The sequence below is a fragment of the Geotrypetes seraphini genome, chromosome 1 (genome assembly GCF_902459505.1).
Source record: "Geotrypetes seraphini chromosome 1, aGeoSer1.1, whole genome shotgun sequence".
Classification (NCBI taxonomy): Eukaryota; Metazoa; Chordata; class Amphibia; order Gymnophiona; family Dermophiidae; genus Geotrypetes; species Geotrypetes seraphini.
The window spans coordinates 166,074,831-166,101,243 of record NC_047084.1 but is presented as its reverse complement, the minus strand read 5'-3'; the positions used below and the strand labels follow the sequence as shown (position 1 = coordinate 166,101,243).

Below are 26,413 nucleotides of genomic sequence, written 5' to 3'. Positions count from 1 at the left end.
ATAAGTAAATAGACAATCTACACCACACAAGGAGGCAATGAAATGAGCTGAAGCCAGACGTACAGTTGTTGGATGCTTTGACATTAATGACTTTGAAAGCCTTGTTGCCATCCTGGTGTTGAATCCGAGCAGTGAGGATTTCGGTCGCTGTGGGTTGTTTCCATTTGTCCTCAGTTTTTCATCTTCTGCACCTTTTACTGCACCCTACCCCATCCCAAGCATTCTAGGTGGGCATTCGTATGCCTGGAATAAACTACCTGAGTTAGTCCGCCATGCTCCTCCCATTCCTTTGTTTAAAAGCAAACTGGAAACCCGCTTTTTTATGTCGCTTTCAATCTGTAACCCTACTTCCCATTTCCTTAGCAGCCAGTAGATTAACCATTCCCCCTAACTGTATCCTTGGCATCCTGTTTGTCTGTCTTGTCTTTTTAGATTGTAAGCTCCTTCAAGCAGGGACTGTGTCTTTCGTGACTGATAGCGCTATAGGAATAATTAATAGGAGTAGCAGCATCCTATTCTGTTGCCTGCAATAATACACATACGTATCAAGTCTATGCCTACCCCCTTCTCTCTAGGACTCATGTTTCTATACTTTTTGTTAGCCAAGATTCGTTGTGTTCATTTGTCCTAAGCCTTTCATTTTTTTTTTTTTCAGCTATAAAAGAGCAGCCAGTAAACAAGTTGTAGGTGATAAGCTTTCTACTGGACTAATTTAGGAGTCAAAGTTCACTTTACTGGTTGCACAATGCAGAAAGGGGTTGCGTGTAAGAGTTAACTGATGCAGTACAAATGGCCACATTCTGCTTGCTGATCTGGCCCGGCAGGCTTATTGCACGGAGCCACATGCTGCTCTTTGGGCTCTCTGTCTTCGTCCTTTTCTGCCTCTCTGCCTGGGCTGCACCAGGGAACAACACAGAAGAGGCAGGGAGCCCGTTTCTTCATTTCCTCACTAGATACGGCCGGCGCTATAGCCCTGGCAGTCTGGAGTTCCAGAAGAGAGAGCATTTCTTTCAGGTAGGATGAAAGGGCTGGCTAGGGCAGGGACCAAGAGAGAGAGAATGGAAAAGGAGGAGGTTATGTACCTGTGGCAGGGGGAGGTCCAAGTCCATTCAAGAGACAGTTCTTGCTCAGCAGAGCTTACCATCTAATCAAACTGACAAGCAGGACAAGAGGGTTAGGGAGTTTCTCAGGCTTTACAATGAGAAAAAAGCATGCTCAAAAACTTTGGAATAGTCTTCATACCGAATTAAAGAAAGTTTCTTAATGTTAGATCTTATGAAACACTTTTAAAACTCATTATTTTAATTGATTTATTGTAAATTTGCTGAGAACTATGATGTATTATTTTTAAAAATATTGTTATCTGCATAGATGTACCTTTTTTAAATATTGCTATCCACCTAGAATCTGATTTGAGATTAGAGTGGGCTATAAATGTTATATAGAATAGAATAGAATTTTTGAAAAAAAAAAGAAGAAGACATTTTGTAGTTTCATAAATGGTCATTTTCTCTACCTGATTTTTAGGCGCACTTCACAAATTGTCCAAATTCGGACCTAGGCCTCCTTTTACGAAACTGCGATAGAAATTTCTAGCGCGGGAAGCCACGCTGAATGGCTCGCGCTGCTCCCAATGCTCATTGAGTTCCTTTGAGCGTCGGGAGCAGCGCGGGCCATTCAGCGCAGCTCCCCAGACTAGAAACTGCTATCGCAGTATCGTAAAAGAGGGGGTTAGACGTCATATCGAAAATGGCCCTCTAAATCTTTTTTTTTCAAAGTTGGATTTCCAAAACTCTAAGGCCCCCTTTTATCAAGCTGTGTAACGAGTTGTTGTGTTTTGTTTGGTTTTTTTAAACACAGACCACTGCAATACAAGCTCCGATGCTCATAAGAATTCTATGAGTGTCAGAGCTTTTACCGCAGCGGCTGGCTGGAGCAGGGACCAAGAGAGAGAGAATGGAAAGAGAGGAGGTATGCACCTATGGCAGGGGGAGGTTCAAGTCCATTCAAGAGATAGTTCTTGCTCAGCAGAGCTTACCATCTAATCAAACAGACAAACAGGACAAGAAGAGGGTTAGGGAGTTTTTCAGGCTTTACAATGAGTGGGGGTTATGAGATAAAACCAGCCACAAAAAATTGGGCTTTTAGCCTGGATTTGAATAGTGCCAGGGTCAGAACTTGACGTACTGACTCAGGCAGTCTGTTCCAGGCATATGGTGCAGAAAGAAGGTGGAAACTATTATAAAGAATAAAATTACAGAACACATGCTAGACAAACGTGGTTTAATGAGTCAGAGTCAGCATGGGTTTGGCTGGGGGAGGTCTTGCCTCACGGACCTGTTTCATTTCTTTGGGGTTGTAGATAAACATGTAGATAGAGGTGGGCCGGTTGACTTGGTGTGTCTGGACTTTCAGAGGGTTTTCAACAGGGATCCTCATGAGTGACTCCTGAGAAGATTGGAGGGTCATGGGACGGGAGGCAGTGTTCTGCTGTGGACCAGAAATTCGATATTGGATGGAAAACAGAGGGTAGTTATCCACTAAAAAGACCCTCATCCATAATTCTCATCACCTCTCGCCTAGACTACTGCAACATGCTTCTCACAGATCTGCAAAACCATCCCTCTCCCCTTCAGTCTGTTCAGAATTCTGCTGCCCACCGGTGTCATTATACTCACATCCCCCCTCTCCTATCCGTTTCCTCTTATTGACCTATAAGCGTATTCACACTCCAGCTCCTCAGTATCTCTCTTCTCTTGTTTCTCCCTATACTCCTCCCTAGGAGCGCCATTCATTGGGTAAGTCTCTCTTATCTGTACACCTCTCCTCTACTGCCAACTTCCAACTCTGAACCTTCTGCTTTGCTGCACCGTATGCCTGGAACAAACTGCTTGACTCAGTATGTCATACTCTGTCTCTGGCAGTATTCAAATCCATACTAAAAGCCCACTTTTAAGTCCTAACTTCAACACACTTGCTTGATAGTTCTCTATCCTACGTGCCTTATCATTCCCCCTGTAATTCCCTTCCTGAGAAACATGTGCAGATTCACCCTTTTTGTCCTGTTTGTCATAGATCGTAAGCTCTCTTGAGCTGGGATTGTCTCTTGGGTGTTAATGTACAGCCCTGCATGCATCTGGTAACACTAGAGAAATGAAAAGCAGTGGTAGTAGAGGGAGGGAGGTATATGGCCATTGCATAGGGAGGGGAAGGCAAGGCTATGCCCAGCCCAGGTTGCTGAAGGCGGGAAAAGGGAATTACGGGTGGGGAATGTGTACACCTTCGCAAATATTTGAAAATGTTTCTTTTTCAAACATTCCTAGAATGATAATCTTAATACCATGCTATTGCCATTGTATTAATCATTTTTATTGTGAACCGCTTTGAGCCCTAACAATGGTAAGGGACGATACGGTATAACAAGACGAAAGATTAGATTAGAATGTTTTATTTGGAGGGGACTAATTTTCCTACCCAACCCAACCTAAGCATCCCATTTTGTTGCCTGTGGTATTGCACGTATCTGTATATTCGATTTTGTTTTATATTTATTTATGTAAGAATATAAGAATTGTCATACTGGGACAGACCTTAGGTCCATCAAGCCTAGTATCCTGTTTCCAACAGAGGCCAACCCAGGTCCCAAGAACCTAGCTAGATCCCAAGCAGCAAAACAGATCTTATTCTGCTTATCCTAGGAAAAAGCAATGCATTTTCCCAAGCCATCTCAATAATGGCCTGTAGATCTCTCTTTTAGGAAATTAGTCAAACCTTTTATAAACCCCGCTAAGCTAACTGATTTCATCACATTCTCTGGCAATGAATTCTAGAGTTTAATTACACACTGTGTGAAGAAATATTTTCTCTGTTTTGTTTTAAATCTACTACTTAGTAGTTTCATCGCATGTCCCCAAGTCCTAGTATTTTTGGAAAGAGTGAACAAGTGATTCACATCTACCCTTTCCACTCCACTCATTATTTTATATCACCCTCAAGCTGTCTCTTCTCCAAGCTGAAGAGTCCTAGCTGCTTTAGCCTTTCCTCACAGGGAAATCATCCCATCCCTTTTATCATTTTTGTCACCCTTTTCTAATTCCACTATATCTTTTTTTGAGATACTGCGACCAGAACTATGCACAGTATTCATGGTGCAGCCATACCATAGAGCGATACAAGAGCATTATAACATTTTCATCTTTGTTTTCTATTCCTTTTCTGTTAATTCCTAGCATTCAATTTGCTTTCTTACCAGCCGCTGCACATTGAGCTGAAGGTTTCAGCGTATCTCAACAATGACACCTAAATCCTTTTCCTGGGCAGCGACTCCAAACACAGAACCCAGCATCGCATAGCTATAGTTTGGGTCCTCTTTCCCACATGCATCATTTTCACTCACTAACATTAAGCGTCATCTCCCATTTTGATGTCCAGTCTTCTAGTCTTACAAGGTCCTCTTACAATTTTTTCACAATCTTCTTGCAATTAAACAACTTTGAATAAGTCTATGCCTACCCCCTTCGCTTTAGGATGCAAGCTTCAATGCTTTTTCTGTGCCAGAATTTGTGTTTGTTTCCCCTCAAATTTCATTTTTTTCCAGCTACAGAAAAAAAAAAGAGCCAGTAAACAAGTTGTAGGTGATAAGTTTTCTACTGGATTAATGTAGGAGCCAAAGCATACATTACTGGCTGTACAATACAGAAAGAGGTTGAGCGTAAGAGTTAAATTGTGCAGTACAAATGGGCAGACACTGCTTTAAAACATATGGCAATGAGGTTAGGGTAGAGAATGGCACGGTGACAAAATTCATCACCGTCCCTGTCCACGCGGATAACCTCGGGAAACCATCTTCATGTCATTCTTTAAGGAGAGAGGGAAGAATCAGAGCATAATTGGGCACAACCACTGACCCGCAAGCTTTGCTTTGAAGAATTCTGGTGTAGAAGGACCGAGGTTGAAATAGACACTACAGAATGACAGTCTCTGGTATCCAGAGCAGATATTGTGATGTCATAATGCCTCATTCCACCAGTGCCTAAGAGCCAATCACATCAGTGATGTCACAACGGCTTCATTATCCTTGGCTCACATAAGCACAAGCACTGACCCGCAAGCTTTGCTTTGAAGAATGCTGGTGTAGAAGGACAGAGGTTGAAATGGACACTAAAAAATGACATGGGATTATTTCCCGCGGTTATCCACGGGGATGGGAACGGTGATGAATTTTGTCACCGTGTCTTTCTCTAGGTTAGGGTTACCAGATGTTCGGATTTCCCCGACATGTCCTCTTTTTGAGGGCATATCCAGGCATCCAGACGGCGTTTCAAAACCCAGCACTTTGTCTGGGTTTTGAAAAGCTTCCCGACAAAATCGTGCCGGGAAGGGGCGTCCGCGCATGCGCAGATGCAATGCGGTGACATCATGCGCACGTGCAAGTGCGTGCAACGTCACTGCATCACATCCACGGAAGCGCGGATGCCATCTGGGGGTGGGGCTAGGGCAGAAAGGGGCGGAACAGGGCGGTCCTGGTGGCGTGGGCATGGGTCCGGATTTTCCTTTGGAAAAATCTGGTAACCCTAAATGAGGTCTTTGTGTATTCCTTCGTAATGCACAGAAGAGTGGCTTGTAACATGCAGACAACATGATGGATACAACAATGAAGCCAGCAGCGCAATGTGCAGTGGCCTCAAAGAAAGTGAACAGAATGTTGGGCATTATCAAAAAAGGTATCACTACCAGAATGAAGGAAGTTATCCCGCCATTGTATCGAGCGATGGTGTGCCCACATCTGGAATACTGTGTCCAATACTGGTTGCCGTACCTTAAGAAAGACATGGCGATACTTGAGAGGGTCCAGAGAAGAGCAACTAGGATGATAAAAGGAATGGAGAGCCTTTCATATGCCGAAAGGTTAGACAAACTGGGCTCTTTACCCTGGAAAAGCGGAGACTGAGAGGAGACATGATACAGACTTATAAAATCATGAAGGGCATAGAGAAGGTGGAGAGGGGCAGATTCTTCAGACTAGCGGGGACAACAAAAACAAGAGGTCATTCAGAAAAACTGAGAGGGGACAGATTCAAAACGAATGCAAGGAAGTTCTTCTTCACTCAGAGGGTGGTGGACACCTGGAATGCACTCCCAGAAGAGGTGATAGGGACAGAGTACAATACTGGGGTTCAAAAAGGGACAGGATGACTTCCTGGAAGCGAAGGGGATTGCAGTGTACAGATAGAGGGTTATTCTACAGGACATTAAGCGAAAAGTGTACGAGAGTTGTAGGGTATGAGCACTATCAGGTCATGGACCTGAGGGGCCGCCGCGAGAGCGGACTGCCGGGCACGATGGACCTCTGGTCTGACCCGACAGGGGAAATACTTATGTTCTTATGTTATGTTCTTATGAGTCATTTTTCGTCAGATTCAGGGCAGCAAAAAAGGGTCGGTCAAGAAGATTTAGTGCCAGCTTATGGGGTTTAAATAAGGTTTGGGGGGGGGGGGGTTTCTTCAGTGACCAGAACAAGTACTTGCAATTCTGAAAAACAGTTGAGACGTTTTAGCGTAAGTGCGCTTGTCAGAACAAAAACTAAAGTGACAGCATACATTTTTTGAAATAGTTCTTGTGAGCATTCCTAGGTCCAAAGCCAACCTGACTGAAGTTTCTCTCAGGCATGTTCTATCAGGCCCTGGAACAGTTGGTGCTTGGAGCCTCTAGCTGCGGAAGAAAGTAGAGAGTTGTGCAGGAACAGAAATCAAACCCGTCCCCGCTGGAATCAAATCTGTCCCTGCCTGTCCTCGCTGGAATCAAATTCGTCCACACCCATCCCCGCAAGTAATCTCTTCCATCCCCTTAAACTTCAGTTACTTCATTTAATTATGCTACTGAATTAAAAGAGACCCATTTACAAAGAAGCAAAGACACTTTATTAATTTGGAAATATTAATTGGGAAGAATACATACTTTGTAAATGGGACTCTGCCAGAGCCTTTAATATTGATAAAAATTATAAATACTCCAGCGGATGAGGACCCTTAAGTTATATCAGCTGAGGACTTCCTCTGAAGGTAGCTGAGGGTCACTTTTGCCAAGCTTGCCAGGCAGCAGCAGCGTCCCTGAGTCATAGACACTGGCACCTCAGTAGCTCAGGGAAGCTGCCAGTAACTGCTATGCTTGATGGAGGAAGTTCTGGCTGCCTTTGGAGGAGGTCCTCAGCTGGCAGTGCTTGGGGATCCCCACCAGCCACAGCATGGGTCAGCACGTACTTCAACATTGTACAGTATCCTCACTCCCGTCCAGTGGCGTACCTAGGGGGGGGCAGGGGGGCGGGCCGCCCCGGGTACCAGCCCTAAGGGGGTGTTCCCGGCCTTGCCGTTCAGTCCCCCGCCACCCCCGAAGGACCGCTCGCCCCACTGACCTTCCTGCACCACCTGTGAAGCAGCCCGCAGCAGGATCGCGAAGTCAGCGTCAGCATCCCTGCGCTGCTTCCTGCGCCGCGATCCCGCCCCTCCTCTGACGTCAGAGGAGGGGCGGGACCGTGGCGCAGGAAGCAGCGCAGGGATCGCTGACGCTGACTTCGCGATCCTGCTGCGGCTGTTCATAGGTGGTGCGGGGAGGCCAAGGGGGCGAGCGGTCCTTCGGGGTGGGTCGGGGCATCAGGCCTTCAGGGTGGGGCGGGCGGGCAGGCAAGCAGGCTTTCAAGGGGGAGGGGGTGACAGGCAGGCAGGCCTTCAAGGGGGGACAGGCCTTCGGGGGGGGGTGCAGACCTTCAAGGGGTGCAGGCCTTCAAGGGGGGCAGGCAGGCCTTCAGGTGGGTGCAGGCCTTGGGGGGGGGTTTAGGCCTTTGGGGGGGTGCAGACCTTCAAGGGGGGGCAGGCCTTCAAGGGGGGGAACAGGCCTTCAAGGGGGGAAAGGCAGGCAGGCCTTCAAGGGGGGGACAGGCCTACAAGGGGGGGGGACAGGCCTACAAGGGGGGGACAGGCCTACAAGGGGGGGGACAGGCCTTCAAGGGGGGGTGCAGGCCTTCAAGGGGGAGACAGGCCTTCAAGGGGGGGAAAGGCAGGCAGGCAGGCCTTAAAGGGGGGACAGGCCTACAAGGGGGGGACAGGCCTACAAGGGGGTGGGACAGGCCTTCAAGGGGGGGACAGGCCTTCGGGGGGGGTGCAGACCTTCAAGGGAGTGCAGGCCTTCGGGGGGGGGGGGGTGCAGTCCTTCAAGGGGGTGCAGGCCTTCAAGGGGGGGAAAGGCAGGCAGGCAGGCCTTCAAGGGGGGGACAGGCCTACAAGGGGGGGAGAAGCTACAAGGGGGTGGTACAAGCCTTCAAGTGGGGGACAGGCCTTCAGGGGGGTGCAGACCTTCAAGGGAGTGCAGGCCTTCGAGGGGGGTGGTGCAGGCCTTCAAGGGGGTGCAGGCCTTCAAGGGGGGACAGGCCTTCAAGGGGGGAAAGGCAGGCAGGCAGGCCTTCAAGGGGGGACAGGCCTACAAGGGGGGGGAGAAGCTACAAGGGGGTGGGACAGGCCTTCAAGTGGGGGACAGGCCTTCGGGGAGGTGCAGGCCTTCGGGGGGTGCAGGCCTTCAAGGGGGGACAGGCAGACCTTTAAGGGGGGACAGGCCTTTGGGGGGGACCATGATTTAGAAGTACACGGAGGGAAGGGGGTGTTCAAAGAGACGCGCATATGCCAAACTTTGGGGGGGGGAAGAAATAATGGGTCTGAAAATAGAGGAGAGGGAGAGAGATGATGGACCATGGGATTTAGGGAGGGAAGGAACAGAAAGGGAGAGAAATTGGACACAAGGGATGGTGTGGAGGAGGGATAGAGATACTGGATAGGAGGGTAATTAGGAAAAGAAAGGGAGAGATGGTGGACTCTGGGGTGGTGGGGAAGGAGGGAGAGATGCCGGATGAAAGGGTATTTAAGAAAAGGTGGATCTGTGGAGGGAGATGAAAAAAAGGAAAGATACCAGACTTCCTGGGAGGGAAGGGAAATGGAAAGGGAGGACAGAGTTGGCAGATGGATGGTTAGCATGCAGAAAGAAGGAGACCCTGGCAAGCAAGTTATCAGAAGAAAACCAGAGCCTTGGACCAACAAGATTTGAAATATAACCAGACAACAAAAGGTAGAAAAATTAATTTTATTTTCTGTTTTGTGATTATAACATGTCAGATTTGAAATGTGTATCCTGCCAGAGCTGGTGTTGGACTGCAAACGTGAGCTAGGATTTAACAGAAAGAGGAAAAGTCCTTTTTGTTTCTTTATTTTATTTACACCACAGCGCCAGTGTGGTTAGGAGAAGCCAAAGGGGGTGAAAAAGCTATAAAACCCACCAGGAGTTTTGAAAAAAATCACCCAACTGGGCAGGAAAATCGAATTGAAAAACCAATTCAATAGGGCTGAATCGAATCAAAATTTTTTTTTCCTGTATCTGGCAGCATTAGTTTGCGCTACTGTCTTAGACTTTAGGACCTGGGATTGGGGAGAGATGGCATCCTCAGTACTTTATAATGCAAGTGAAACGAGGATTTGGTCAGACTTTTGAAGGGTCTACAGAAAAAAAATATTGTATAGGCCGGGGGACATGAGACAGCAGGAAATGGGAACTTTTCTTCCTTCTATTTTTGTGAATGGAAAGGCTGAGGATGTCAGAGAGGTCAGTTAAAATATGTGCTTTATAAGAAAATATAATAATGTGTTTTATAAAGTTTATAGCATAGCTGGCCTACCCAGTGAGGTGTTCCTAGTGGTGATGGTGGCAGCGTGTCAATGTGTTGAGAGGAAGAGGTGGTCTGGGAAATTCTGCTGAGCAAACTCCGGGCCCGTTTCCACCCCCCAGTTAGTCCACTCCACTCAACTGATTCACACACTGAGTGGGTCTTTGGGTGTTGTTTTGGGATCTCTTCCAGTGGTTTATCTCCTTCTGGTCCAAGGAAGGAAACTTTGTTATTCTTAGCATTGACCTACAGAATATGTTTGTAACAGCGCTGCTTGTGTGGCATTAGGCTATGTAGTGATCGAAAGAAAAAAACAGACCTTTGCACATTTTTGCACTATATGGTGGGTGTATGAGGAGATTCACATTTCCTGCACAGCTAAGTCCATGTGAAGTTACCTTGTGCTGTATTTGACATCTAGCAAGGTCTCTGTTTGAAAGGAAAGATCTAAACTTAAAAATGAAGTGGCCAGAAGTTATGGTAAAAGCAGATAGTGTAGCTGGTTTTAAGAAAGATTTGGACAAATTCCTGGAGGAAAAGTCCATAATCTGTTATTAAGACATGGGGGAAGTGTCTGCTTGCCCTGGATCGGTAGCATGGAATGTTGCTACTCTTTGGGTTTTGACCAGGTATTAGTGTCCTGGATTGGCTACCATGAGAATGGGCTACTGGGCATGATGGGCCATTGGTCTGACCCAGTTAGGCTATTCTTATGTTATGTTCTCATCTGTAGGGGCCTTTGTTTTCACTTCTTATTTTAATGTATTTTTTTTCTGGGAACTTATCAGTGTTTTTTATAATGGGAACAAAAATGGAAGAGAATTAATGTGTGTGGAATGGGGGTAACTAATTTCTTCAGCTAAATAATTCAATCCACTTCAAACAGACATAGGAGAACTTGTGCACCATTCACACACCCTCCAACCAAAAACGTCAAAAGAAAAAAAACTGTTCGACAACCTCCTAGCCATTCGAGCTGCAACACTCGACCCCCAACTCTACAACCAATTGATATCAACCACAGACTGCAAAACCTTCAAAAAGAAATAAAAACCCTTCTATTCAAAAAACACATAAAACCGAACTAACACAATCAGAACTGTCCCAAGCATCACCTGCAACTACTCCATATGTACTTCTAATGTCATGACAATTTAGACATAATTTATGTTATGTTATGTTTGGAATAATGGTTACATATATGAGGTTCAATAAAAGAAAATTTTCACTGCCTGTTTCTATTCTGACCATTTATTCCATTTCATGGTTATTGCAAAAAAAAAAAAAAAAAAAAATTTTTACATGGGGGGGGGGGGGGTGGTGTCAAAAAATGATGGGCCCGGCCCGGGTGCCACATACCCTAGGTACGCCACTGCTCCCGTCTATCCTGGATCATTGTCCCTTTTTCCTCTCCCCACTCCTGCACAGCATTTCTTCCTCTCTCTTCCACCCCTATGTGCAACGTCTTCCTCTCTTTCTCACTGTCCACCATATCTATTTCTCTCAATTCCCTCCCATATTGCAAAGAGAGTGAGGAAAGAGAGAAAGAGGGATCCAGGGTGCATCTCTCCCACCCCCTCTAGTGCCACATCCAACATTTCTCCCTCTCTCATGCCCTGGACCATGTGCAGCATCATTTGCCCCTGCCTAACATTTCTCCTTTTATCACCCCTCTCCAGCACCATGCCACATCTCTCCCTCCATCACCATGTCCAACATTTCTCCCTTTTGCATCCTTTTCAATCTGCCCTACTGTTCCCTCCTCACCACCATATCCAACATTTCTCCCTCTCATCTTTTCCTTCCTTCAACATTTCTCCCTCATGACTCTCCCTCCCTATGCCCAACAATTTTCCTCTTTCTTCCATTCCCCATGTGCACCATATCTCTTTTCCTGTCACTCACACCTCCATGCCCAACAATTTCCCTTTCTTTTCCCTCCCCTACCTCAGCAACTCTTTCCCTCCATCCCTCCATCCTATGTCCCAAGTTCGTGCCCCCTTCCTCCCTCCCTTGTGTTTCAAGTTCATCCCCCCCACTCCTCCCTTCCAGCCTTTGTCCCAGTTTGTGCCCCTCCCATGTCCCAACAGGTTCCCTCCTTTGTCGACTCTGTACCACATCTGAAGGGCTTTGCCCCACTGCCACTTCGTCCAAATGTGCTCACTCTTTCCTTTGCAGCTCCCTGCCCATCGTTGCAACACTTCCCTGAAGATGCACACCAGACCCTGCAGCAAAAACAGCACTTTGCTGTTTCTGCCAGAGCTCACATCCATGAACTCACGCTGTGGTCAGCCAACCTGTGCCACTGAAAACAAAGGAAGAAGCACGTACCCCCTGCTGACTGTTCCCTCCTCACCATCCCTCAGTCAAATGTCCCTGAGTGAATCCTCCTTCTATGTAGGGCCACGAGCAGAAATGTCAAAAGTTTATTGAACTATTTACAAATTATACTACTGTATATGAAAGCATTAAGGCATTTGCTAATGAGATGTATTTGTGATAATCAAGAAAACTACAAAACAACCTTAAAACCGTGCTCTTGAACCCAATTAATCTCCTTGCAAATGCACAACTTTAAATACATTTCCCTGGTCCTTTATTGTCTTTTTATTGGAGTGGCAGTATTAACTAGGTCCCTCTTGCTCCTTTACTGAGTCTTTCTCTTTGTCCAGATCTCACTTTCCTGCTGGAGCATTCTGGACCAGTGACTGCTGAATGTCTAATGAGAAACTGAGTCAGTCTAGTTTGGCCAGTCTTTGTTGTCAGGCTCAAAGCCTTGTTGTACTCCCAAGAGCCTCCTGCTAGGCTCCAATCGTCGATTGTGCTCCCAGGAATGTAGAAATCAGAATTGAGGGTGGTATTCTAGAAAAGGATTTGCTGTGGAGGAGTGTGCATGCCAGCAAACACAGCGGGAGCAGCCATGTTGCAAAGAAATGGATTGAAAAAATGAACGACAGCTTCCAAGTGGAGGTGTTGGCACTTACACATGAAAGTGGTGATTTTGCAACTTCCACGTGTAGCTGTCCTAAGTTCTAAATAACATTCAGATCAAGAGAATTCAAATCATACACTGCATAATCATAATTGTGCTCAGTGAATAAACACCATGTGATGCCACTGGCAAGCCGAGATTAATGGTGTTACCTCTTTACATCATAGCACAACACCCTCCCTACCTCCTAAATCAAATATAGTTATATAGTCCAACGAGGATAATGAGGAATTTCAATTTATTTGCCTATCCAAAAATTACTGGTTGCAGATATAAGACTTTTTTGGATAGGATTCTTGCATTTTAAGCAGGTAAGCAGTAGTCTTGGTGGGGTAATTCTATTGGTGGAGTTATGTTGTCTTATGGTGCATTCCGAAAAGTAATTAAGTCAACGTTGTTTGACAAATTTATTACTTAAATTAGAACACTACTGTTAACAAAAAAATGATACTGTATATTTTAGGAAATTGCTGTATTTTAATTAATTGTATTTCACTGATTGTCCAGCCTTCTTCTGTGTAAACTGCCTAGAAGTTGTTTGATTATGGCGGTATAGAAGAATAAAGTTATGTTATGTAAATAGCTCTACACAGGCAATTAAGAGAATGTTCAATAAAAATCACTTATCTTAGATGTTCCTCATTGACTTTTTGGAGAGGTTTTAGAGTGCTATTTGTATGTATTACCATTTAGAGAGATTTGATCAGGTCAAAATTGTTTAGTGGGAGCAAAACACTCTTATGAGATCCTAGACACTCAATACTTGATAATTATTTTATGCAGCATACTTGGCTCACATAAGAATCAGAGAATGAATGGGCACAACCACTGACACTCAAGCCTTGCACTGAAGAATGCTGGTGTAGAAGGACTGAGTTTGAGCTAGACACTAAAGAATGACATGGGATTGTTTCCTGCAGGTATCCGCGGGGACGGGAACGGTGATGAATTTTGTCACCATCAACATTGTTTATTGCAACGCCCTTCTCTTCAGGCTGTAAAATGAACTTCTACGTGTAAAACAGCCTTTATTCAGGGCTGTCTTTACGGTATTCTTTACCTTCTGATTTTCTCAATTCTTTGATTATTTTGGCTTTCGTAAGGTTTTGAAAACATCAAAAATTACAAAGGTTAGGGGACACTCAATGAAGTTACAGGGAAATACTGTTAAAACAAATAGAAGGAAATATATTTATTTTTTTGCACTTGGACAATAGTTAAGCTCTGGAACGCATTGCCAGAAGGTGTGGTAATAGCGATGAATGTAGATGGGTTTAAAAAAGGTTTGCACAAGTTCCAGGAGGAAAAGTCCATTGTCTGCTATTGAGACAGACATGGGGGAAGCCACTGTTTGCCTTGGAATCGGTGGCATGGAATGTAGCTACTTTTTGGGGTTTTGCCAGGTATTTGTAACCTGGATTGGCCACTGTGGAAATAGGATAGTGGGCTAGATGGACCATTGGTCTGACCCATTATAGCTATTCTTGTGTTCTTATGGTTTTTTGAGCAAGCTTTTAGACTGAATCAGGTTGGGCAGACTGGATGGACCCTTCGGGTCTTTATCTGTTGTCATCTACTATGTTACTATATATTATAAGTTCATTAGAAATTTTATTAAGATTTTAATTTATGGTGTATAATGTTTTACCCCCCCCCCCCTCCATTTTACTAAGGCATGGTCCAGAGCGCTAAATATTCCAATGCTGCTCCAATATTCACGGAATTCCTAGGAGCGTTGGAGAAACGTCGGAGCATTTAGCGCTCTGGGCTATGGTAGAAACCTCTACTGTGCCTTAGCAAAATGGGGGCCTCAGATAACTGATATAATTTATATCGAATTTTGTAAACTACTTTAACACTTCATTGTATTAAGCAGTATATGATCTGGAATGCGCTACCGGAGGAAGTGGTACGGCAGAGTACGATTTTGGGTTTCAAAAATGGGATTAGATGATTTCCTGAAGGAAAAGGGGATTGAAGGGTATAGTTAGTGTGTTACCATACAGGATATTAAAGGATTAAGGAATAGAATGTTTTAGGTATAAGATCACTTACAGGTCATGGACCTGTGGGGGTCGCCGCGGGAGCGGACTGCTGGGCATGATGGACCCATGGTCTGACTCGGCAGAGGCCATGCTTATGTTCTTATGATGTAATCAAATCAAAAAAAGAAAACAAAAACAAAACTGCAGGAAAATGTACAAGGACAGGAATTTATTAAAATAACCCCAAATTAAAAACAAGACAAATGCATGAACCACATAAAATACATCCAAAAACTGGTCCTAATGTTCATGTGGATCAGACCCGACGCGGTCCGTGTTTCGAAGAAACGCTTCTTCCTCAGGGTTCCCAATCGTTGATAATATAGAAAATCAGGAAACCAGACTGGATGAAAAAAACATAATCAAAAATGAACGTGGAGATAATCTGTGTAGGCGCAGTATTATGAAATTCAAAACTAAATGCTGCTGTAAAGCCAAGCCTTAACTTTTTTTTTTTTTACCCAAGGAACTGTTTAAATAAAACCCAGTGTCTTAAATTAACAACTTAAGATTTTTCTTACTTGTGAACTTTAAAAGTTAATTACTGCAACTTTTTGTGTATGTTCTTTTTTTTTTTTTTAGGAAAGTATTCGAAGGCATGAGTATTTGAACTCCCCAGTTTTAGCACCATATGAAAACAATAGTGCTATTTATGGAATAAATCGGTTTTCTGATTTGTCACCAGAAGAGTTCAAAGGTAAGAACAATGGCTTTGCTAACCCAGGAGCAAGGAAAACAGTTTTAAAAGTCCACTGTATTTATTACACCAGTTGAGTGCAACAAGAGTTGCGACTTGACACGGGCTGTGTTTTGGCAGTGCTGCCCGTGTCACAAGTCCAATTCTCTATGACACCCATGCCACTCATTTTCAAAATATAAGAGACGTCCAAAAATGAAATAAAGTGGAACTTGGACGTGTGTTAAATCGCCAAAATGTCCAAATCTCCATTTTGGAAATTGACTGCCTAGATGTTTTACTAAACTGTTTGTCTGCAATGCACCTAAATCTCATTGGGGAGGGTGTTAGAGGCATGTTTTGGGCAAGAGTAGGACTTGGGACATTTTGCAGTGATAATCTAACATCACAGAAAACATCTGGAGCACCATTTAAACATTCAGGGCTAAACCTGTTTTAAGAATGAATAAGGGCCAAAAAAGATGCCTAAAATGACCAGATAACCATTGGAAGGATGAAAGCATAACCCTCCCAGTGGTTACTAATCCCCTTCCACCCCCCCCCCCCCCCAGATCTGAATGAAACAGTACATATCTGTCTCTCTGACAGCAGCAGATGTAATGACCAGTCCTATCAGAGCAGCAAACAAGTGTCAGGAGTAACCTGATGGTCAGTACAGTGGACTCCAGAGAAGGGGACCCAGACCCATGTGCCACCCTATTACTACTACTATTTATTATTTCTATAACGCTGAAAAGGCGTACGCAGCGCTGTACATTTTAACATACAATAGACAGTCCCTTCCCAGAAGAGCTTACAGTGTTATTTAGACAGGACATTACAGGGTTGGAGAGATTATGTTAGAAGAAATGACACAGCGGGTCTGGGTATCTGACAGCAGAGTGGAAATTAAGAGTTGAAAGCAGTTTCATAAAAGCGGGCCTTTAGCTTGGATTTGAACACTGCCAGGGATGGAGCACGATGTATTGATTCCGGCAGCCTGTTCCAGGCATACGTCGTCATAAGAAAGAAGGGACGGAGTCTGGAGTTGGCAGAGGAAGAGAAAGGTACAGATAAGAGGAGCTTACCCGATGAGCAGAGATCACGGAGGGGGGGGGGGAAGAGCATAGGGGGAGATAAGTGAGGAGAGATATCGGGGGGCTTCAGAGTGAATGCATTTGTAAGTCGGCAAGAAGAGTTTAAACTTGTGGTGGAAAGGGTGAACCCACCAAAACCTACTGTACCATCATCTAGGTGACACCTGCAGGCATAAGGGCTACTGGGGTGCTAGACAGTTGGGTACCGTTGGTTATGGGGGCCTCCCCATAAAATGTAAGGGGGTTATGGTGGGATGTGTAACTGGGGCCTGTTATGTGAAGTTCATTGTAGTGCCTCACTGCTCTGCTGGCATATCTGTGTGACTATTCTACTAAAAAAAAGGCTGGTCCCTCCTACATAAAAATGGCTTGTTGTTATGTACATTTTTCATTTGGATATTTTGTTTTTTGAAAATGGCCATAAAAGATAGATGCACTAAGGGCAAACACGTCTAGAAATGGCAATTTTTTTTTTCCTACCTGATTTTTGGACGTACTTCACAAAACATCCAAATTCGAACTTAGACGTCATATCAAAATGCCCCTCCACATCTTCAGATACAAAGAAACTGAGTTGCTAGGAGAGTTTGGAATTTGGACGCTAATACACCAGTTTTTTTTCCTCTCAGTTTTGTACCTTCTTACGATATAAAGAACCCAAAGATATATTGTCCTAGAGAACTGGACTTCTGGCATAGCTAGCACTGCTGAAGCATGGCACAAGTTGTGTCACGTCTCTTGTTGCACTCCGCTTATGTTGCAAAATGAATAAATGCAATGACTTTAAAAACTGGTGTCTTTGCGCTTCTGTTTGTACCTCACTTCTGTTTGTTTGATGCTGGTTCTACACCCACAAAGAATGACCTCTTGTTCTTTCAATGGATCTATTTTGCGAATCCATGCGCATTTGCTGGAATCTCTTCTCAGTGATTTCCAGCAGCTTTATCCGGATAATAAGAACATAAAACTAGTCTTACTGGGTCCATCAAGCCCAGAAGCCCATTCTCACGGTGGCCAATCCAGGTCACTAGTACCTGGCCAAAATCCAAGGAGTAGCAACATTCCAGCATCTCAAAGAATAGCAAGATTCTGGAACCCCAATAAGAGCAACATTCCAGAGCTGAGATTGTGATGTCATAATGCCTCAATCCACAGTGCCTCAGAGCCAACCTAATCAGTGATGTTACAATGGCTTGATTGTCCTATACTTGGCAGACATAAGAGCGTAAGAACAGCCATACTAGGTCAGACCAAAGGTCCATCAAGCCCAGGAGCCCGTTCTCACAGTGGCCAATTCAGGTCACTAGTACCTGGCCAAAACCCAAAGAGTAGCAACATTCTAGTATCTCAAAGAATAGCAAGATTCCGGAACCCCAATAAGAGCAACATTCCAGAGCTAAGATTGTGATGTCATAATGCCTCATTCCACAATGCCTCAGAGCCATCCTCATCAGTGATGGTACAATGGGCCTCATCAGTGATAGGTCAGACTAATGGTCCATCGAGCCCAGTAGCCTGTCCTCACGGTGGCCAATCCAGGTCACTAGTACCTAGCCAAAACCCAAAGAGTAGCAACATTCCATCCAGGGCAAGCAGAAGCTTCCCCCATGTCTTAATAACACCCTGATCGCCTCAGCACTATCCAAATAGTTCCAAGACAGTGCAGGCACAGAGCTAAGGCAGAGCTGGAAGTTATTTGGGTCTCACTGATAATCAGCATCGGTATCTTAATAACTATCTAGGCAAGATAAACTAGGTGTTATATTGGCCTAACTTGTCTGGGTACCAACACTTGAAAAATCAGATAATACAGAAAAGTGGATAAAGGAAAAACTAGTTGTATGTTGAAAGCGTGTTTCAAAAGAGAAAGCAGCGAAGAAGACTTAAGGTCAGTATTTCTAGATTAAGAATGTCCCTGAGGCTATGGTGGGTAGAGAAGGCAAGGTACTGTATGATCAAAATCAATAAAGCAGTTGAAGAGGAATATCTTACAAAGAAAATTCAAGTCTAGTCACAGGTAAGGTCATGAAAAGCAGGATCTGTAAATAAATCAAAAGCAACGTATGCTTAAATATGTTTGGCTTGAAAACAATAGTTAAGTTTGTTGGATCAAAAAGAAATAGAGCAAAGTTCATGCATAGAACCGTAAGATATCCTGTTTAAGCGGATGTGTAGATAGAAGTTACCACAAAATAACTTTTTCGTTTTTGTGCATGTTGAATGCCTGATTTATGTTTCTCTTAAGCTATTTACCTACAAAGCAAAGCTGTTGAACTTCCAAAGTATGTCACAACGTCTGCAAAAGAGGCAATTTTACCTGCTAGATTTGACTGGAGGGACAAGAACCTTGTGACACCAGTGAGAAATCAGCTGTCAGTAAGTTTCAGAGTTTTCCTATTTTTGTATTATAAGTTTAACACGACCAGAAAAAAAAGTGTCAGTAAGCATGTGGTCCACGTCTACATTTACAACCCCATTGGGTCATGGCACTTTATCTGAAAGTGATGATCTCATAAATCTGTGTAGGAAGTGTGGTAAGGTTTTTCAATTGCCACACGATAGCTGTCAAAATGAATGCACAGTAACCGCAAACCATCTCTGTTAAATGTCGAGAGTGTTTGTTTCAGGAATTTTTAAAAAAAATCTTTATTGAATTTTCAAACTACAATTGTGCAACAAATAATTCATAAATGTAAAATATTACAAGACAAGCACAATAAACTTTCAGACATTAATGTACAATTATATTTCCCCCCCACCCTCCCACCCAATACTCAAATAAAATAAAACCTTCAAGAAACAATCCATAAAATCCCTGAATCAAATTCCAGTGCAACTCCCTTTCCCCATCCACCCTGGATGTGTATGTTTACGAGTCTATGAAATAAAATCATTCCTTACAAAATTTCAAGCATTTTTGGGAAGGTTAAGCAATTACTACCAAATTCTATATAGCTTACCTAAAGTTAGAAACATAGAAGATGACAGCAGATAAGGGCCACAACCCATCAGGTCTGCCCACTCTACTGACCCACCCCCAAGTCTACTATCCTAGGGATCCCACTCCTGGTGACAGGTTCCCTTGGCTTAACCCTCCAAGGGATCCAACATGGGCATCCCATTTGCTCTTAAATTCTTGCACGCTGTTTGCCTCGATCACCTGCACCGAGAGCTCGTTCCAAGGATCAACCACTCTCTCGGTGAAGAAATATTTCCTGATGTTGCCATGAAATTTCCCGCCCCTGAGTTTGAGCGGATGCCCTCTTGTGGCTGAGGGTCCTTTGAGAAAGAAAATCTCTTCTTCCATCTCGATATGGCCGGTAATATACGTAAACGTCTCGATCATGTCTCCTCTCTCCCTATGATCCTCGAGAGAGTACAGCCGCAAATTTTTCAGCCTTTCCTTGTACGATAGATCCTTGAGCCCCGAGACCATCCCGGTGGCCATCCGTTGCACCGACTCTACTCTCAGCACATCTTTTCGGTAGTGTGGCCTCCAGAATTGCACACAATATTCCAAATGAGGTCTCACCATGGTTCTGTATAATGGCATTATGACTTCAGGCTTCTGGCTGACGAAACTCCTGCGGATGCAACCTAACAACTGTCTTGCCTTAGATGAAGCCTTCTCCACATGATCAGCAGTTTTCATGTCTGCGCTGATGATCACTCCCAAGTCTCGTTCTGTTGAAGTTCTAGCTAAGGTCTCACCATTCACGATTAATGATGTTGTTTAGGAAAACAAGATTTCAAGAGGAACTGGAGAAAAAATACCATGCTAAAAAACTAATAACCTCCAGTTAAAGCGCTGAAAATTAATGCTCAAATTGTAATCACTAGTTGTATGCGGTATATAATTTTTTTAATAAATAAATATATCAGCATGGAATATTGCTCCTATTTGGGTTTCTGCTAGGTGATTCTGACCTGGATTGGTCACTGTGGAAATGACATAAAAACATAAGAATAGCCATACTGGGTCACATCAGTATAGCAAGATAGTAAATGATGGCAGATAAAGACCTGAATGGTCCATCCATTCTGCCCAAACATACACTCTCTATAATTTAATGATTTAATTTAATTTGTTCTTCTTCTTAGATATTTCTGGGCCAGAAACCCAGAGCTCTGCCAGGTATTGTTCATCTATTGGTAACATCTAAATGGCCTCATCGCCTTTTATCATATTTTGCATTTCCTTCTGTTAAGGTATGTCGATATAAAAAATATTTTGATAGGTTATTCTCGTTTCAGGCAGCAACCAGGGACAAGGAATTTAGTCGACTAATTGTTAAGGCTGAATCGTATAAACATTTCATGAAACTCTTGAAAACCTATCTATTTGAAAAATTCTTGTAATATAAAATCAGGACTTAATTATCTGTTACTTGTGTAATTCCTGACATTGTCTCAGCTTCTTAAATTGTGAACCGCATGGAACTGAATAGGTTATGTGGTATATAAATGATAATGTAATGTAATGTTTCAGTCAAAGCTCACTCCAGCTCATCTAAACTATCCCAGCCCATCCTCAACTAATAGGCCATATACGTGACACAGACCGTACAAGTCTACCCAATACTGGCCTTAGTTCTTCAATATATACCATTATTTTCTGCTTAGAGATCCTCTGTGTTCATCCCACAATTTTATGAACTCTGTCACCGTTTTCCTCTCCACCACCTCCCTCAGAAGCGTATTCCAGGAATCTCTGTAAAGAAAAATTTCCTTACATTACTCTTGAATCTACTAGCCCTCAACCTCATATTATGCCCTCTGGTTTTACCATTTTCCTTTCTCTGGAAAATATTTTGTTCTACGTTAATACCTTTCAAGTATTTGAACGTCTGAATCATATCTCCCCTCTCCTCCAGAATATATATATTCAGGTCTTCCAGTCTCTTCTTGTACTTCTTTTGACACAAACTCCTACCATTTTCATCACCATCCTCTGGACTGCTTCAAGTCTTCTTATATCCTTCACTAGATACAGCCTCCAAAACTGAACACAATACTCCAAGTGTATTCTCACCAACGACCTATACAGGGGCATCAACACCTCCCTTTTTCTGCTGGTTACTCCTCTTTCTAGACAGCCTAGCATCCTTCTGACTACAACTACTGCTTTTTGTTCCCTTCAGATCCTCAGGCACTACCACCCCAAGGTCCCTCTCCCTGTCCGTGTACATTAGCCTCTAATCTCCCAGCACATATGGCTCCCTCAGATTTCTACTCCCAAATGCATCATCCTGCACTTCTATGCATTGAATTTTGGTCGCCAGATGTTAGACCATTCTAATTTTTGCAGATCTTTTTTCATGTTTTCCACTCCCTCTGGGGTATCCACTCTGTTACAATTCTTGGTATCATCCGCAAAAATACAAACCTTACTTTCTAATCCTTTGGCAATGTCGCTGACAAACATATTGAACAGAATCAGCTCTAGCACCAATCCTTGAGGCACTCCACTACTCACCTTCCCCTCCTTCAAGCAAATTCCGTCAATCACCATCCTCTGGCATCTGTCTGTCAACCAGTTTCTAATCCAGTTCACCACTTTGGGCCCTAACTTCTGCCTGTTAATTTTGTTCAAGAGCCTCCTATGAGGAACTATGTCAAAGGCTTTGCTGAAATCTAAGTAAATTGCATATAGCGCACATCCTCGATCCAGTTCTCTAGTTACCCAGTCAAAGAATTCAATTAGATTAATTTGGCACAATTTACCTTTAGTGAAGCCATGTTGCCTCAGATCTTGTAAACCATTAGATTCCAAGAAATTCACTATCCTTTCCTTCAGCAGCGCTTCCATCATTTTTCCAATAACTTAAGTGAGGCTGACCATGCTTTAGTTACCCACTTCATCTTTGCGACCAGTTTTGTGAAAAGGGACCACATACACTCTTCTCCAGTCTCGTGGAACCTCTCCCGTCTCTAAAGATTTATTGAATAAATCTTTAAAAGAATCCTCCAGAACCACTCTGTGCTCCCTCAATATCTTGGTCTGGATCCCTTCCAGTCCCCTGGCTTTGTCCACCTTCAATTGTTCAAGTTGTTCATCAACACTTTCTTCTGTGAACGACGCAGTATCCACTCTGCTTTCATGTGTAACTTTGCCGGCCAATCACAGTCCTTCTCAAAGATTTTCTTCTGTGAACACAGAACAGAAGTATTTGCATAGCATGTTTGCTTTTTTTCTCATCACTCTCTATATAGTGGTTCATATCTTCTTTCAACCTCGCAATTCCATTTTTTGTCTTCCTCCTTTCACTAATATACTTGGGAACACAGGACAAGGAGCCCAAAATAGTGAAATGCCTTCCGGGATCCTCGGCTACCAAGAACACAGATACATAGTGACTATAATTAGGGAAGAAACAAAGGATTCGAACCCTGATGTTGTTATCCGACTCCGAACAAATGACCTGGCAACAATACCCCACTTGCAGATCAGAAATCTTTTGGGGAGCTAGGGGAAGGGGTTAAAACCTTTAGCTTTTTCAGAAGTATTGCCTATTCTACCTATATTTAGTGATCTTTTTATTTTGCTGGTTTCTGTTTCTTTCTTTGTTTTCTAGTGTGGAGGCTGTTGGGCTTTCAGCATTGTAGGTGGAATAGAATCAGCCTATGCAATTAATGAGAATTTACTAGAGGAGCTCAGTGTTCAGCAAGTCATTGACTGTTCATATGAGGATAATGGCTGCAACGGTGGATCCACTATTAATGCTTTGCATTGGTTAAATAAGGTTATTAACCTTTCATTAAGATCTATTAATGTGTGAATTGCTGCTTCTTAGAATGTTAATATGATATGTCTCAGAGAACAACACGGGGCAGAATTTGTCCCCATCCTGCGGTTAATTGTGGGAAACCATTCCAGTGTCTTTCTTTAATGAAAGTGGGAAGAATCAGAGTATGAATGGGCACAGCCACTAACCGTCAAACCTTGCATTGAAGAATGCTAGTGTAGAAGGACTGAGATTGAGATAGACCCTCAAGAATGACATGAGATGGTTTCCAACGGTTTATCCCTGGGGATGGAGACAAAGTCTGTCTCCGTGTCATTTTTGTGTAGGTCAGGGTGTTTTGCTGGGGGCCTAGGACAGAAATTTGGGAGTGAGCTCTAAAGCCTATCAACAGTTCAGCTATGGTTGGTTTTGTACTGCACTGTTGTACTAATCACCTTTGTTTTACTTCAAACTCTAATTTCAACACAAAGCTGATGTGGTTAAGTGAACACTCAGAACCCGCAGCTGAGGTCCGGTGAAAACAAGTTCTCGGAGCAGCTGTTAAGGAGACCATCATGGATGTTCACAGTCCTCCTCCACCAAACAAAGACTAAATAACAACAAATAAACTTAAAATAAAATAAAATAAAATAAATTTAACAACAACTTAACTTTGAATGGTGTAGATGATACACAAGACTGCTCCGGGCTCCTCCGTTTATTCACAATACCGACCCTCCGGAGCAGTCTTGTGTATCATCTACACCAGGGGTGCCCACACTTTTTGGGCTTGCGAGCTACTTTTAAAATGACCAAGTCAAAATGATCTACCAACAATAAAATAATTTTTTAAAAAACCCCCACAAAGCACACTGAAAGGCAGAGAAAATGTTAATTATAATTCATATTCCGGGGTTTTTTTCAAAGAGGTCAAGGCAAATGACTATGCAATGTCGCCTCAATAACAGCCATGCAAAAATAGACAAATATACCCCCTCCCTTTTTACTGAACCACATAGCAGTTTTTAGTGCAGGGAGCTGCGCTGAATGCCCCACGTTGCTCTCGACGCTCATAGGCTCCCTGCGCTAAAAACCGCTATTGAGGTTTAGTAAAAGGGAGCCATAGTGCAAAATATAAACAGCAGATATAAATTCTCAAAATGGACTCATTTTGATCACTAAATTGAAAATAAAATCATTTTTCCTACTTTTGTTGTCTGGTGATTTCATGAGTCTCTGGTTGCACTTTCTTCTTCTGACTTCTTCTCACTTCACTCTGGCTGCACTTCTTCTTCTGACATCTTCTGACTTCAGCCCACTCCTGCATCCAATATTTCTTCCCTTCTTTCAGCCTCCTATATGCTTTCTCTCCTCCAGACCTCATTCTCCCCCCAACTTTCTCTTTCTTTCTCCCTGCCTCCTGTTCTTTCTTTCTCTTTCTCTCCATGCCCACTTTCTTTCTGTCACCCTGTTCCCTCTTTCTTTCTGTTTCCCTTCTTTCTTTGTCTCCCTGTCCCCCCTTCTTTCTGTCTCCCTGCCTGCCCCCTTTGTTTTTTTCTCCCTCCCTCCCCCAAGCCACTAGGTTTTCCACCGCTACCGGGAAACAGGCCTCCAAGCCACCACCGCCCCAAGCTTTCTTTGCAGAAGCCTTGCGCTGACCAGGGTTCCGCTCCCCTTCAATTCTGATGTGGGAGAGGAAGTTCCGGGCTAGCCAGGCAGCGATTGGCTGGCCCAGAAATTCCTCTCCGATGTCAGAATTGACGTCGGGGAGAGGAATGCTGGTCAGCGCGAGGCTTCTGCAGGCCCAAATCTCCGGACGCCCAGGGCCGAGGAAAAGAAAAAGCCAGACTATAAATCCTTCCATGAGAGCCGTTCCAGTCTCCTTTCAGCACGGCACTTACAAAAATGCGTAGCCCCCCCCCCCCTCCTCAACTTCCCATTTTCAGGCTCAATATGCCAGAGCAGCAGCAGTTCTTGCATTTTTGGGCAGAGCACCTCCTGCTCCTGAACCGCCTTTCTCCAGTCTGGCGGCTTGATTCCGCCAGGGGCAGCCGCGCGCTCAGCTCTCCAGTGACGTGACTTCCCTAGACCTCCCTCCCGCTTTCTCCCAAAGGAAGTGACATCATCCCCCAGCTCTATCAAAGATTTTCTACGGGACAAAGCAAGGGTATCAGGTCAAAAGCGCGCCGGGGACAAAGGCGCGCAAGAGAGACGGGTTTCTGGCAGTCGGGCAAGGAAGACGCAGCGAGAATGGGTGTGCATGAAGTGATGACCGGTGGGGAACCACAGGGAGAGGAAGGCTGATCGGCTGGTCGATCGGGACGGCAACATGAGTCTATCACGGAACCCGGGATGGGGTTCCGTGATCGACGTCGCATTGCCTTCCCGAGCGACCCGGTCGATCGCGATCGACGTGTTGGGCACCCCTGATCTACACCATTCAAAGTTAAGTTGTTGTTAAATTTATTTTATTTTATTTTAAGTTTATTTGTTGTTATTTAGTCTTTGTTTGGTGGAGGAGACTGTGAACAACCATGATGGTCTCCTTAACAGCTGCTCCGAGAACTTGTTTCACCGGACCTCAGCTGCGGGTCTGAGTGTTCACTTAACCACATCAGCTTTGTGTTGAAATTAGAGTTTGAAGTAAAACAAAGGTGATTAGTACAACAGTGATTTATAAGTATCACCTTGGATAAATATATTCCCTTGCTGTTTTTTGGTTTTGTACTGCACCATGGTGGCTGAGGAAATTGCCCTGGTTGTACTCCTCTAACACCAGCCTTGATATAGATTTATCAGAATTGGTTTCTTCTAAGCAAATTAAGGTCCATATTTAGAAAGACACTGAGTGGGAAGATTAACAATGCAGCTTTATTTGGATAACTGTTTCAGACTAATCAGTGTGCCATTAAATATATCCAGATAACTCGGTTAAATAAATATGGTAATCTTTTTCCTAGATAAAATGTAGCGGGTGTAGAGTGAAAAACTTAAACCACCAAGGTTTGACCAACTAACTCCAAAAATTTGCCTATAAATATTGACCTCAGAATGTACAGTCTTAAAAGTATCAGAGAAGCATGAAGCAATATATGTAATATAGAAACTATATGGTGTTTAAACATGTGGAGGGGCATAATCGAAAGGAATGTCTAAGTCCGTTTTTGTCAAAGTC

At 43.8% G+C, this 26,413-nt stretch overlaps 1 protein-coding gene across 2 annotated transcripts in view; it reads left to right on the top strand.

Annotated features, from left to right (window-relative positions):
- The first annotated feature begins 818 nt into the window (after positions 1-818).
- CTSO (cathepsin O) overlaps positions 819-26,413 on the top strand; it is a 40,297-nt gene continuing 14,702 nt past the window's right edge. The window contains exons 1-4 of one of the 2 annotated variants that reach the window (XM_033941621.1): positions 819-1,014; positions 15,323-15,437; positions 18,759-18,889; positions 23,089-23,256. In XM_033941621.1, coding sequence (XP_033797512.1) covers positions 844-1,014; positions 15,323-15,437; positions 18,759-18,889; positions 23,089-23,256 — 585 coding nt within the window. In that variant the 5' untranslated portion in view covers positions 819-843. The remainder of the gene's footprint in view (positions 1,015-15,322; positions 15,438-18,758; positions 18,890-23,088; positions 23,257-26,413) is intronic. The other variant, XM_033942517.1, reaches the window with a different exon arrangement.